The sequence below is a fragment of the Triturus cristatus genome, chromosome 4_2, assembly GCF_964204655.1.
Source record: "Triturus cristatus chromosome 4_2, aTriCri1.1, whole genome shotgun sequence".
NCBI lineage: Eukaryota > Metazoa > Chordata > Amphibia > Caudata > Salamandridae > Triturus > Triturus cristatus.
In genome coordinates this window covers 839822445-839838385 of record NC_140586.1, presented here as the reverse complement: position 1 = coordinate 839838385, position 15941 = coordinate 839822445, and the positions used below count along the sequence as shown (strand labels likewise).

General features: G+C 45.5%; 1 protein-coding gene across 1 annotated transcript in view; it reads right to left on the bottom strand.

Moving 5' to 3' along the window:
* LOC146835223 (E3 ubiquitin-protein ligase HECTD3-like) overlaps positions 1-15941 on the bottom strand; it is a 387450-nt gene that overhangs the window by 248763 nt on the left and 122746 nt on the right. Inside the window, exon 7 of the mRNA XM_085602812.1 lies at positions 6483-6565. Coding sequence (XP_085458938.1) covers positions 6483-6565 — 83 coding nt within the window. The remainder of the gene's footprint in view (positions 1-6482; positions 6566-15941) is intronic.

Below are 15941 nucleotides of genomic sequence, written 5' to 3'. Positions count from 1 at the left end.
CTTCTTGGGTAAGTAACATTATCCGCTCAAGACAAGTGAGCTGTAGATCACATGCTTTGCATAGACTATACAGCAGTAAACTCTCATAGCGATGGCTAACCTGTAGCTGTTGCAGTTGTTTGAAAAAGTTTTTTAAGTACAATCTGGCCTACGTTAGCTTGTTGCCTCGCTAACACATCTACACAATAGTGTTTGGTGAATATGTGCAGTGTAGACCATGTTGCTGCCTTACAGATGTCAGCTAGGGGAATATTCTCTAAGAAGGCCATAATAGCCCCTATTTTGCGGGTGGAATGCGCTCCAGGGAGTATTGTCAAGGTTCTTTGCTTTCACATAACATGTTTGGATACACTTCACGATCCATCTTGCAATGCTTGATTTAGATATGGGACTGCCTTTGTGTGGTGGTGAAAAAGCAAAAAAAAAAAAGCAGTTTTGTCTTTTGAAAATCTTTTGTCCTTTCCACATAATATAGTAGAGCTCTTCTAACATCTAGTGTGTGTAGAGTTCGTTCTGCTACAGAATCAGGTTGAGGAAAGAACACGGGTAAATGAACTGATTGATTGATGTGAAAAGGAGAAACCTTTAGGAAGAAATTTGGGATTGGTTCGAAGAACCACTTTGTCAAGTTGAAAGAAAGACTTTTGTATAGTTAGTGCTTGGAATTCACCAACTCTCCTTAAGGAAGTGATTGCAATAAGAAAAGCAACTTTTCAGGAGAGAAATTGTAGTCGACACTTGTGCATTGGTTCAAAAGGTGGACCCATTAGCCTTGTAAGGACTATGTTTTAGTTCCATACTGGTGCAGGTGGAGCTCTTGGTGGTATTACTCTTTTTAGTAATTCCATAAAGGCTTTAAATCACTGGTACTCTGAACAGAGATAAGTGTTGTCCGTTTTGTAAGTTTGCAGCAACTGCTACTAAATGCAATCAAATGGATGTGTAGGCTAATCCAGATTGCTGTAAGTGTAAGAGATAACCAATGATGTTTTGCACTGAAGCATCAAGGGGATTGATATAGTATATAACAAACCGTTTCCACTTTTCTGCATAACATGCCCTAGTAGTAGGTTTCCTAGCTTCCTTTAGGATATTCATACAGTCTGGAGGTAATTGTAAATAACCAAACTCTATGACTTCAGGAGCCAAATCTCTTGGTTGACTTCCTTGGGATTTGGATGCCTGATTTCTCCATGGCTCAGAGTGATGAGACTTAAGTTGATATGCAGCTTTTTGTGTGGAACTGCTGAGAGTTCTAGCAGGGTGGTGAACCAAGGTTGACGTGCCCATGTGGGAGCTATGAGAATGAGTTTGAGGGATGATTGTCTGAGCTTACGAACCACCAGCAGAATGAGTGGGAGAGGCGGAAAAGCGTAGGCAAATATCCCTGACCAGTTCATCCATAGGGCATTGCCTTTGGAGAGCGGGGTGGGAACCGGGAGGCGAAGCTTGGGCATTTTGCGTTTTGAGCTGTGGTGAACAGGTCTATATGAGGAAATCCCCATTCCTGAAAGTAGGGAAGAAGAATCTGGGGATGAAGTTCCCACCCGTGGATTTGCTGTCTATGTCTGCTGAGAAGTTCTGCAATTTGATGGTTTACTCCTGGAAGATGTTCTGCTAGGAGATACATTTAGTGATGTATGGACCATTTCCAAAAGGCTTGAGCTAGGCGTGACAGTTGGAGAGTGTGTGTCCCCCCCACCCCCGGTTTTTGTATACAGTACATAGCTGTTATGTTGTCTGTGTGGACTAGGACAGTTTCGCCTATTAGGTGAGTTTGAGAGGCTTAGGTGATTTATATGGAGGCTCTTGCACTTTAGACTCTATAATCCTTGAATTGTGTGACTTTGTAGGTGAGCGCCCTAACCAGTGAGCAATGTGTCTGCTGTTAGCACTGTCTGTGGAACAGAGTTGAGTAAGGGCCACCCTTTGGATACATTTTGTGGGTTCCACCACTGCAGAGAGCGATGGGTGCAGCCATCTACCAGCACTAGATCGGTCAACTGACCCTGCGACTGGTTCCACGGACTTGCTAAGCATTCTTGAAGGGGACGCATGTGAAGTTTGCGTGGGAACAATTATAATGCAAGACACCATCATCCCTAGCAGTTGCATGAATACTTTTGCTGGTAATGATTAGTTGGGCTGCAATTGAGTGAGAAGGGACTGAATAATGTGAATCTTGCCTGTATTGGGAGAGGCTAGAGCTTTCTGTGCATCTATCGTGTGCTGGCAGATACGCTTGTGTGATGGAAGGCTGTAGATGAGACTTGAACGCATTTACTGTAAACCCTAGTTGGCGAAGTAAGTGAATAGGTTTCAGTGTGTTGGAGACACATTTGGTAAGTGCTGGCTTTGATGAGCCAGTCGTCCAGGTGTGGGAAGACATGGTTGTTTTGTCTTCTCAAATGTGCTGCGACTACTGCCAGACATTTGGTAAATACTCTGGGACCAGTGGTGACTCTAAACGGTAGTACTTTGAATTGGTAAGGATGACCCACTATCATGAATCCGAGGTATTTGTGATGAGCGGGATGAATTGGAATGTGGAAATATGCGTCTTTTAAGTCTAGAGTAGACATAAAATAGCACTGCTGTAGAAGTGGGAGCACTTGTTGAAGTGTCACCATGTGGAAATGCTCTGGAAGTATGTAGAGGTTTAGTTCTCTGAGGTCTAGAATAGGTCTCAAGAAGCCGTCCTTTTTGGGGATGAGAAAGTACAGGGAGTACACGCCTGTCCCTTGATGTTGTAATGGCACAAGTTCTATGGCTCCTTTGGACAGGAGAGATTGGACCTCTTGCTGAAGTAGATGCACATGTTCTGGTGACATTTTGTGAGAACGTGGTGGAATGTTTGGAGGATTGTTGGTAGCTCCAGGCAATAACCATGTTGAATAATTCCTAAAACCCATTTGTATGTGGTGATAGATTGCCAAATGGGGAGGAATCATAGAAGACGTCCCAAGACAGGTGTTAAATGATCAGGGCAAGTAACTGCTTGTTGGGAGAGGGGAAATTACATGGTGTAGAACCCCCTGCCTCGACTTTTATTGTTGTTGCCTTTGTATCATCCTCTAAAGAAGCCCCTTCTAGAGGAAGATTGATTGTTGCCTTTGCAGGAGGCAAAGCAAGCACAAGGAGATGATTGAAGGAGCGCTGAAACTTTTCAGACACTCATCCCCAGTCACAGATCTGGGTTGAATCCATCATTGTTCTTTAGCTCACTTAGCCACCTCAGTTCCGACCCAGCTATATGAAAATCAGTCTTGACCCTGTGCCTCATGTAAACCGTCCAGCCCGAACTGCCAAGCTAGGTCTTCCCTGAACCAGAAACAAGCATCCTGGGACCTGTTTCGGGGTAACACCCCTCATCAGTCAGGCTAGCTTGAATTCAGTGACAAAGTGAGCAAGGGACCCACATCTGGGCATACCCTGCCAACTTAGGGCGGACAAAGCAAACACAAGGAGATGATGGACGGAGCGCTGTAACTTTTCAGACACTCACCCCCAGGTGGCAAAGTGAGGTAAAGAATGATGATGGAATCAACCCAGATCTGTGACTGGGGGTGAGGGTCTGAAAAGTTTCAGCGCTCATTCCATCATCTCTTTGCGTTTGATTTGTAGGAGGCGGCAGTATTGTCTGAGGACATGGTTTTCGACCCTACACAGTAGAAGGAGCAATGAAAGGAGCCCCGATTAGAGGGAGACGGCAGAGCTCACAAACACTTGGCTACTTCTGTGTCTTTTTTTATTTTTTTCTAATGACTTATCTACTTCAGGCCCGAAGAGATGTTCCTTGTCAAAAGGAGAATTTAAAATAAACTGTTGTACTTCGGGTTTGAAACCAGAAATCCTCAAAAATGCATGTCTCCTTAAGAACAGACTAGTGTTGACCTACCTAGCTACGGTGTCTGCAGCATCTAAAGCGCATCTAATTGAGGAATTGGATAGGAGCTTACCTTCCTGGACTAAATCCTGAACTTTTGCTTTGTGCTCATCTGGGTGGTGTTATAGCAATTGCTCCATTTCGTCCCAGTGTGCCCTATCATATCTTGCTAGCAGGGCCTGGGTGTTGGCAATGCACCAATGATTTGCTGCTTGGGCGGCTACTCGTTTACTGGAGGCGTCTAAATGTTTTGACTCTGTCTGGAGGGGGAGCATCGCCTGTAGCCTGTGAATTGACCCGTTTATGGGCATTAGAGCCCACCAAGGAGTCTAGTGGTAACTGTCCTTTAATAAAGACTGGATCTGAGGGAGCAGGCTTATGTTTTGTATCAATTCTAGGGGTGAGAATGCGAGCACGCACTGGATCTTTAACGATATCATTGGCATGTCTCATCATACCTTTAAACATAAGTAGAGTGTAGCTCGCCCTTTGTGTGCTACTGAGCGTTTGAAACAGGAAATCTTCCTTTAGAGATTCATTGAGCAAACGTACTCCATGATTTTCTGCAGCTCTAGCAAGTAATTCTAGCTATCCTACATTGTTGTCACGAGGGGAAGGCTTTGCAGAGTAAAGATCTGGGTCGTTACCTGTAGGTGAATCCGTTTTATAATCCTTCCAGGGGTCTATTGGTAAAATATTGTCCCCCCCATCTCCATCATCATCATCATCCTCAGGTGGTGGTGGTTGAAGAGTTAGTTGGTGTAATCAGTAAATGGTGCAAAGGTGGAGAAGTTGGTGTAGGGGAAAGAGGTGGAGGTGGGTTGTGGTTAGTACCTACATGCTTCCCCTTCAAAGGAATATGGTAAAGGGTGTCCTCTGACTCAGGTTTGCGTTTGAGGTGATTTAGTAAGAACACGTCTTTTATCTGAATTTATATAAAGTTCCTTTTGTTTTGGATCCGATTTAGTTGTTGGAGCATCGAAAATCGGATCCTGCAGCTTCAGAGGAACAGGTTTAGGTTTCGGCACAGAGGATTTCAGTGCCAGGATAGAATGACTTTTCAGCGCAGAAGGTTTCAGTGCCGAAGGAGGCTTTGTTTTTGGTGTCAATGATTTTGGCTCAGAAGTGGTTTTCGGCTTTGAGCCTGAAAGTTTCGGCGCCAAACTCTGTCCGACTCGATACCGAGCCAGAAGGCTTAGTGACATGTTTTGGTGCAGAGACGGTGGTCGGGCGTCAGAAACATCTAGTCGGTGCCGACCATGGCCCAAAGACAGGGGTGGGACCGAAGCCTTTTGTTTCGACTGAGCTGGAGTTTGGGTCAAGGGGCATTCGCTACTCACGGGACGTTGACCTTGTGACAAGTCTTATTCCATCTCGGAGTGCGCTTCTGGAATGGAGGCAAGTTCTTCTTGTTCTTCCTAGGCCCCTTGTGCGTCGAATTTGTGCTCAGATCCTTCGCCGAAGATGTTCGGCAAATATTTGGCATTTTGACTCTACATTTTACGATGTCGAGCCAGACGATCACGGAGCGTTTTCTTCGATTGGAAGTTCTTTGTGCATCGGACACAAGCACATGTTGCACACTTGGTATGAGTCGGTGCACGGATACTTGGCGTGGCACCGAGGGCATAATCTGAATGGAGTCTGTTCCATCGACTGCAAAGCGGACCGACGCAGTTAGGCCTGACGGCCTTCCCGAAGATGTTCAATCAAAATAGAGTTTTTCGTTGACTGATACGATACGCGGAGAAGTGGGATAAGCATTTGAAACAATACAGACGTGGGTAGAGTAGATGGCGCACCGAGGGGAACCCGAAGAAAGGGTTTTGAAGCAGAGCGCAGCAATACACGTCCAAACCCGATGGCAGTAAAAAACAATCTAACAATGGAGTCAATGCCTATGCGCACAATCACCGAAAGGAGCAGTCCCCTACCTCGTGACTGGAAATACTTCTTCGTAAAAGAACAACTTGCAAACATCCGGACCCAACACTAGATGGCAGGAGTATGCAAAGCATGTGATCTACAGCTCACATGTCTCGAACAGTTCTTTACTACAAGAGTGGTAGATTCTGCAGCAATGTCAGGAGTAAACTTGGTAAAAGAATGAAAAAAAGCATCAAGCCTCACCAAATTGTAACCATAATGTAACAACACAGACAAAGGTTAGCCCAAAGTTGTTGCCATAGGCCTGGCGATGGAGACATGAGGCTAGCGTTCCTTCTACGACATCAATATGTAAGTATGTAGGCATATGTATAGATGTATGGTCTTTTGAGCATTTGGTGGCTTTGCATATGGCATGAATGCCTCTGTCAAATGTCTTGGTCTCCTACTTATCACAGCCTTTAGACCCTATATGCATCAAAAGGTAAAATCCCTCTCTTTTAGAAATACAGACAAATAATGCTGATATGCAAATAGTGCACCACTTTTGCCTCAGAAATATGCATTTAGGAAGCTGAATTAACATAAAACTATAATAATAATTGTGTCAGAAGGGCACCAGTGGTCAAATAGAGCCCTTCCAATTTGGGATTCACAGTATGGCAGCACACACTTCCCCACAAGTGATTGTCTTTTTTTGAAGTACAACCTCGACACTCCAAGATTCGGATCTCAATGACTGGCAGGTGAGTCGTCATGTCTTCCAGGACGCAGACATCCCCGATAAGACTACTGCAAAGAGAAAAGCACAGAGGTAGCAAGAGGTCAACTTTTTCAGTTAATGAGCAGGAGCGGTAGAGGTGGCATGAAATATCTGCTGAGTTATATAAGAGATCTGGTGTGAGACATATCTACTTTGTTACTGAGCAGATGCAGTGTGAGATGTGTCTGCTGACTTACAGAACAGTGGAGGTATTGGACATATCCATAGTAACTAAATAGAGTTTAAATGAGGCATGAATTCTAGCTGCTGAGGTACTGAGCAGAGTCAAGAAGTAGAAAAACATCGATCCAGGAAGCTACTTCGCTGTTTTGAGGGGTAAAATGTTACGCTCCTTCACTCACAAATGACACTTAAGACTCTAGAATGAAGGTAGGTTGTAATTTAATCCAGTAAATGGGAAGTTAAGGACATCACTTCACATCTCATCCTTGCGGCAACTGTCAAACTTAAATCCCCACTATGCTGTAGTTGGGTTCAGTGAGCAGCGACACGTGCAGGGCACAAAGTTTTAACGCCATCATTGGCAGACTGTAAGAGATTTATAACATAGGAGACTTGTTGATGAGATTTTGAGCAGAGGTGCAAGGTCATTAAATGTACCCACAGGGTTACTAATCAGAAGTGAAATGTGGTGTGAGATCTCCGCACTCAGTTATCAAGCAGAGTGGGAGGTGGGACAAGATCTGCCTGTCGAATTGCAGGTTCCAGAATATACATGAATTCTACTATCCGCACAAGGTGACTTCTAAAGTTGGCATTAGAAGAGTGGTAGCCAATGGCCTATTTACACTTGGGGTCACTATGCCCCCTATATGACCGCTTCTTGTATCACAGTTTTAGGGAAAGAGATCTGGCACTGAAGACCTCAATAGCCAATTGCACAGTTTTAGGGAAAGAGATCTGGCACTGAAGACCTGAATAGCAGGAACCCAGTGCACTTTATCAAAATTGCATCGATTATCAGTCAAAAAGTAAATGTGACCATGTCAAAAGGGGCACTTTCCTACATAACCCCCGTCCTCAAACTAAAAAGAATGAGACTAACCTTTCCCAAGAAAGTCCTCGTCATCCAAGTGGAAAAGCCTGGAAACGCCATCTGTTGGCATGGACAGTCCCGGGTCTATGTCCACTATTAAGTCCGTTCCCTGTAGGGAGATGGACCACCTCAACAATATGGCGTTTTCACCCTTCATTTGCATCAGACATCTGAGAGGCCTGTGGTCAGTGTGAACAATGAAGTGAGTACCAAACAAGTATGGTCTCAACATCTTCTGGGACCAAAGCAAAGGCTTCCCTCTCAATTGCACTGCAACACTGCTCTCTGGGGAGTAACCTCCTGCTAATGAAAGCAACAGGCTGGTCATGACCATCCTCATTGGTTTGGGATAGGTCCGCTCCTATCCGATGTTCAGAGGCATCAGTCTGCACTACGAACTGCTAAGAATAATCTGGAGATTTAAGAATGGGTGCTGAGCACATTGCTTCATTCAGAGTGGCAAAAGCCTTTTGACAACCCACTGTCCAGGTACCCTTCTCTGGCATCTTCTTAGAGGTTAATTCTGTGAGGGGGTCCACAATGGTACCATACCCCTTTACAAACCTCCTGTAGTGCCCAGTCAAGCCAAAGAATGCCCCGACTTGAGGGCGAGTACTGGCACGGACCTGCCTCTTGATTTCATACCATGACAACGATTTACTTCCATGCTCCATACCATAATTGGAGGAGTCGACCCATGGTCTAAACTGGAGGCTGACACCAGCTTTTATCTTGTCCTGAGGAAGACCCTACTTGACGACTCTTAAATCACGCTGACATCGGAGTCGAAACGTCGACGTAGTGGCCTAAATCTCTGTAACCATATACTCATTGACTTTGCCAGTTATTGCTGAAATTCAAAAGGGGACGGAGATCCTGTGTATTTATGTTTGTGTTGTTTTATGAATTTGATATTACTGTGGTATAGTTCACATCAGTCACTATTTATATTTGTTTTTGTTTGACCGTCCGCTTTTTCTGAAAAATTTAATAATTTCACTTCTAAAATAAATTAAAAATGAAAAAGATAGTCATTTCTGACACAACAGATGAAGAGTTCTGTTTATTTTTGGTGTGCAAAACACAGCTTAATTTAGTTACTATGGGCCTCATGTAGGAAGCCCAATACCGGTCGGTAACGGCCGATTTTCGGTAAATATACCGTTACCGACCGGTATTTGGGCTTTTGAGATGTAGGGGGCTCATTTCATGATTCGGTATTTACCGAATCGGTAAAATTACCGAATCGGTAAAATTACCGAATCGGTAATTTTACCGATTCGGTAAATACCGAATCATGAAATGAGATGTAGGGGGGAGTGTGTCGTGGGTGTGGGGATTTCGTGGGGATTCGTTATTTACCACCAACTAAAGGTTGGTGGTAAATGACGAATAGGTGAAAAAAAGCATTTTTGTGCACGTTTAAGTGTGCAATGTGGCAGACATACATGCCCTCAGGGCATGTATGTGTGCCACATGTGCACACATGCAGGAATCAGGGGTGCAACAGGGTGTCAATGTGACACCCTGCCACCCTTGAATGTGCTCCCCCCATTACCGAATCGTTATTTACCGATTCGGTAATGAGGCATACCATCCCATTGAGAAATCAATGGGAAGGTATGCCTCATTACCGAATCGGTAAATACCGATTCGGTAATTACCGAATTTTTCCGAATCGGTAATATTTACTGACTTTTTACCTACATTGCATTTACCACTTCATAAATACCGATTCGGTATGATTCGGTATTTATGAAGTGGTAAATGTAATTTACCTACATGAGGCCCTATATGTCTTTGTCTTCTTGAAAATATTTTGGGTATAAACAAAATTGTTCGGTTCTACCAGACTCAGCCATTTGTAGTTTATAGCACTATTACCCAGGTTCCGAGGGACACAGGGTGACCCAATTGCCATTAGTTCTGCCTTGATAGTACGGCCTGCACTCTTCAGAGCCTGAAGGACCGTTCCAAGATGGATCAGGTGATCCTGCCAAGTGGTGCCAAAGACCGCAATATCATCTATATATGGTGCACTAAAAGCTTCCGACCGAGAAAGAACCTTGTTCACCAACCTTTGGAATGTGGCACAGCATTCTTTAGTCCAAATGGCATTTCTGTAAATTGGTAATGTTCATCTAGGGTCGGGAATGCTGACTTTTCTCTTGCTCCAGGGGTCAGACCAATCTGCAAGTTCCCTGATGTTATATCAAAAGTAATGAGAAATATGGCTGCCCACAGCTTGTCAATAAGTTCATCTGCTCTTGAGATAGGGTGTGCATCTGTCTTAGTGACAGCATTGAGGCCTCTATAGTCCACACAAAACCTCATTTCTGGTTTAGCCCCCTTGAAATGAGGCTTGGGAACTAACTAGCACATGCATCAAGGAGGGCTTTTGCGATTCCTTAATTGCGATTAAGGAATCGCAAAAGCCTATGCATGTAGGAATCGCTATAAAAATAGCGATTCCTAAACATTCCTTAATTGCGACTCGCAAATTGTGACTCGCAATTAAGGAATGGCTTTCCATTCATTCCTATGGGTCTACAGGCCTATAGGAATGAATAGGAATTGCATGCGCAATTTGCAAGTACCCATTAGGTACTCACAAATTGCGCATGCAATTTCAAGGGTGCAAGGGTGTCAAATGAACACCCGGTTGCACCCCTGAAATTGTAATGTGCACCCATGTTGCGCACACACATGCCCCAAGGGCATGTGTGCGTGTAACATGTAACTTTGAAAAATGAACTTTAGTGCCTTTTTCAAAGTTTTTGCAAATTACTACTCGGTTTTATTTTTCGGTAATTTGTGACCCCTAATAGCCGAATCGCTATTTTAAATTGCTTCTAGCATTGCATTTAAGGAATTGCAATTTGCGATTCCTTAAATGCAATCGCAATTTCCGTTTTTTTGCATTTGGGATGATGCATCCCAAATGCAAAAATACCGGTCGCAAAGGGGCAGATTCTGAGAATCTGCCCGTTTGTGACCGGTTTTTAGTTTGATGCATTGGGCCCTTAGACCACTGGGCTGGCCCAGGGTCTCTCAGCAGGTTCAATCACCCCCAACTCCAGCCTCTTGCAGGCTTCAGTTGTTAATAAACAACTTACCGAATATATTGAAAGTTTGGCCCTACTTCATCCTGCCCAATCTGGGTTCAGAGCCTCGCATTGCACGGAGTCTGCTTTAGTCGAAGTCGCCGAAGCTATCCGGGAATGTCTGGACGCTGGCAGGAGGGCTGCTATTATTTGACCTCTCGGCAGCGTTCAATACTGTTCCCCATTTGGTGCTTCTGGCCGGCTTGGAGGAAATCGGTACCTCAGGGATGGCCTGGGGTTGGCTGAAATCCTTTCTGGAGGGTCGTATCCAGCAGGTTTGGCTCCCTTCGTTCGCATCACCACCCCAATTGGTGACCACTGGAGTGCCGCAGGGGTCTTCCTTGAGCCCCCTCCTTTTTAACGTTTACGTCAAACCTCTGGTCTGGTTGGCGGAGGATCTTGGAGCCAAGATTGTGGCATACAGTGATGATACCCAGCTCTTTTTTAATTGGGGCAAATTGGAGTATTCTACTTTGGAGGTCAAAAATTGGCTGACAGCTGTCTTTCATTGGCTCTCAGGAGCTCAGCTCAAATGTAATGAGGATAAATTGGAAATCCTCCTCTATGGGAATTTCCCTCCTCGGTTTAAAGAAACACTCTGGCCACCCGATTATCCCCTGCCATCGTCTTCAGGTCAACCTGTAAAGAACCTGGCTGTCTGGTTCGAAGAGAATTTATCCTTTTCGGCCCAGATTAAAAAGCTTGCCTGTTTTGGGTTGTTAAAATCCCTTTGGAAATTCCTCCTGCTTTTTCCCAGGGCAGTGAAGGAAACAGTAACACGGGCGCTGATTTTGTCACGTATCGGCTACGCCAATGCTCGGTACATTGGTCTACCGGGCTACATTCTTAACAAATTGCTGGTAGTCCAAAATGTGGCGGTCAGGTTTTTTTTTATTATTCCTATCAGATGCAGCATCAGACAACATATGCGCCCATTTTACTGGCTGCCTGTTCTCGAACGTGTCAAATTCAAAGCACTGGTCCTGCCACACCATGTTTTGAACGCCTCTGGTCCAGCTTATTTAAGGAAGCGCTTCAAGTGCTACACCCCAGCTAGACAATTGAGATCAGCGTCCCAGCTTCTTGCCCAGATACCACGTGCTCGCCTCCAAAGAATGGAGGGCAGCTCTCTTTCATTCAGGGCTGCCACAGCCTGGAATTATTTTCCACACACCCTGCACAGTATTCAGGATCATGCTCATTTAAAAAAACAGCTTAAAACATTTTTGTTTAACTGATTATCATTATCTCATTCCTCAAGGCTCGCGCCGGGACACTCCTAGGAGTAGCTGCGCGCGTTACACACTGCAATAACATAACATAAACTTCAGTCCTGATGCTTTCCTTTACTTGGTCAGACTGTTTGTATATTTTATTTTTGACATGCAGGCTACCACCAGTATCCACATCATGAGCTAGGTTTTGTGCTGGAGGAATGAGGCCAATGACTTATACAAGCACGGTTACCTTCATCCAACAGGGTATAAGACAGGGCACTGTATCTAGGGCACAAAGTGTTGGAGGATTCGCAACTGATGTATGGTACATAAGTTACATGTCAGCCAAGATGGAGATCTATTGGATTTTGCACCTTTTTCTATTGGTGGTTGATTTCACAGGGAGGTATGACTTGTGGTGCATAGTGCTCAAAGAGGGTCTTCTTTAACATCTGCACATTCATAACAGATTTGATGCCAGCCAGTGACGCTGAGAAAGAACTGCTCATATGGGAGACACTGAAGAAAAGACATTGCAAACAGGAGCACCACAGAGCATGCTGTTAGTGGGAAGACTACTCTTGTACAGCAGCACTACAGTGTGCTCACAGGATAGTAGAAGGACCCACTGGGCAGGTTTGGACAGTACAGGGGCGACAGCACTCATGGGGAGAGATACTAATTAGTAGGGTTTGTTCAGAAATCAGCACTGCCCAGCATACTCATAGGGGACACACTGAAACCAGGAAATGCTGAGAGCAGGAAACAGGGAGACAGTGATTAGCAGGACACCAAGAAGGTAACTGTTTAAAGCCCTCACTGGGAAGGCTGTGATCACCATGTACATTAAGATTAACATTAAAATACACAGCAAATTATACTGATCAGCAGAGGATCCTCAGTAGCATTATAGCAGGCAAACCCAGAAACCATTGATCAGTAGTACTTTCTCAAAGAGGTCATGTCCGACCTACTAGAGTCTCAGGGGCCGCAATAGAGCATGCGTTCGCTGAAGCCACGTATCTATTTTTCTAGGCTCAGACTTTCGGAAGGTATAGCAACGTAGAGACTTCCTCTTGAAGGGTGATGAAGTTTCACATAACAGAGATGTAGCTCTCAATAATTGTTTTACCTGTTCGGTATGTTTTTAAGAGATAACACTAACTGATTCAACCGTTTAGAGATAATGTGATACCTTCACACTGAAACAAGAATAGTGTGGCTAATGCACCATGTGTCAAGTTTGTTATAAAAATCTCAGTGCATTTTGCAAGTGCTCAGGTTCTTATAGAGAAGTTACATACCTTCAGTAACGCCTTATCTGGTAGAGCCATGATCTAGCCGCAGATTTCTTACCTTAGAACTTCCAGGCGTCTGGCTGGATCCGGAAGATTATTGATAGCAGTACCCCTGCCATAGGTGGTGTCATTCGAATTCACATGACATCGTAGGCGTTGGGCTTGTCATTGTGACGTCCGAGTCGTCTTTACAGGCGCCACCTCACTGTGCTGACATCAGTACTTTTCATGACTTTCCACACCAGAAGAGCAGAGTGTTAGAGTGAACTGACCATGGTGTGTTAAAAAAACAACTAGGGCCCTGAAGGGGAACAGCCATGGCACTAAAAACTGTTCTGCAGTGCGGGGAGGATGGGTGGGTCGGAATGGAATCTGCAGCTAGACCATGCCTCAACAAGATAAGGAGTTACTGAAGGTAAGTAACTTGTCCATCTTATAGAGACATCTAGCTGCGTATTCCTTACCTTAGAACAGATACCCAAGCAATACCATCCCCGGAGGAGGGACTGCAGAAAAGTGTTAGACCAGAAAGTCTTGTAGGACTGAACGGCCAAAGAGTCCTTCCCTATGAAGCAGATTATCCAGGCAATGATCTTTGGCAAATGTGTGCAGAGTTGCCCACGTAGCCCCCTGGCAGATGTAAAGGACTGGAATGCCACGCAGAAGAGCTGTGGCGGCTGCCTTAGCTCTGGTTGAATGAGCTCCAAGGCCTTCAGGAGGCTGTTTCTTTGCCAAAGCGATACAGATTTTTATGCAGAGGATGGCCTAACAAGAGGTGGTTCTCCTCTGCACAGCACAACACATCTTTGCTCCACTGTACCCTACAAAGAGTTGGTCATCTACCTGAAACTCTTTAGTGCGATCAAGGTAGAACAATAACGCTCTTTTTGGGTCCAGATGGGGGGTGGCACTCTTCTTCCTTAGAAGGATGCAGAGGAGCATTGAAGGGAGCGAGGTGACAGATTGCCCCAAACGGAAAGGTGTCACCACCTTAGGCAAGGAGGGTGAGAGGATAGAGCCTGCAATTCACTCACCCTCCTGGCAGAAGTTATTGTGACTAAGAAGGCTGTTTTGATAGTAAGCAGCCGGAGGAGGCAATTTTTCAGTGGCTCGAAAGGTGCACAAATAGGTGAGAACCAGGTTAAGGTCCCACTGGGGCCTGATAAATGGTGAAGGGGGAAACAAATGTATAAGCCTCTACAAGAATCTATGTACAATAGTAAATTTAAAGTGACACTTGATCTGGCAACCGTAGAAAAGCAGAAAAGACCGAAAGGTAACCCTTCAGAGTGCCCAGAGCAGAGACCTGCTGGGCCAAAGAAAGAATGAAAAGAAGAATGTCAGAGAGGGAGGCAGAGAGGGAGGCAGACAGGGAGCCAACAGACAGTGCTGTACAATATTCACTAAATATTTGCCATTGGCAGGTGTATACCGACTTGGTGGAGGGATGCCTGGATGCCAGAATAACTTCACAAACTTCAGGAGGAAGGTCAAAAGCTGTCAACTGTTGCCGCACCATCTCCATTCAAGGAGGCGGAGGGTGGACAGGTTGAGTGGAAGACCCACCCCTGCTGCTGCAACACAAGACCCTCCCGAAGGGGCAGCCTGATCGGAGGATCGATGCTCATTTGCAGAAGCTTGGGATACCAAACTCTCTGTGCCCAGTCTGGAGCCACAAGGATGACTTTGGCCTGGTCACGCTTGATCTTCTTGAGCACTCTGGACAGGACTGTTATGGGTGGAAAGGCACAGAGGAGGCCTGTGCTCCACTCAAGACAAAAAGCGTCGCCGCGCGAGAGACGCCTTGGAAACTCCACTGCTCACCACTGCTGAAAGAGACCTTGCACCACCCCCGGATGGAGATGCCATTCGTGATAAGCTAATGCAAAAACAACAGTTGATGGACAGAATGCAGAACAATGTCATACATTCACCCCAGTACAGAGATCTGGGCCTAAATCCATCGTTTTTTTGCTCACCATGCCATTCCAGTTTGAACCCAGCCATATGCAAATCAGTCTTGACCCTGTGCCTCATGGGAACAGTCCAGCCCGAACTGCCAAGCCAGGTCCTCCCTGGACTGGAACCAAGCCTCCTAGGACCGGTTTCGGGGTTTCACCCCTCTTCAGCCAGGATAGCATGATTCCAGTGGCATGGGGATCGCGAGACTCACGTCTGAGCATACCCGTCCCACTCGGGTGACAAATGCAAAAACAGTAGTTGATGGACACAATGCAGAACAATGTCATACATTCATGATAAGCTAGGCACAGACGGCAGAGTTAGTCAGTCCTGGTGTTCAGGGAACCGGCCAGGTATTGAAACACTAGAAATATGACTTGTTGTTCCAGTCAAGACCAGAGGCATAGGGCCTCCTGACAAAGGGTCCACAAACCCATCACACCTTGTTTGTTACCGTACCACATGGCGGTGGCGTTATCTGTGAACATCTAAGCTTCCCTTGAGAGATGGTAAGAAGGATTTCGGTGCCAAACGAATCGCTCGAAGCTCCAGCAAGTTGACGTGGAGCCAGACTTCCGCCGGAGGCTAGAGTTCTCTGATCTCCACCTCTCCCAGGTTATCGCCCCATCCCAGAAGTGACGTGTCTGTCATCACTGTGAGATCTGGTTAAAGAAGGGAGAGGGGTCTGCCGCTGACCCAATCATGGTTTGTCAAACACTACTGCAGATCATTCTCAGTGCTCTCCGAGATCTGGACTAGGTCAACGA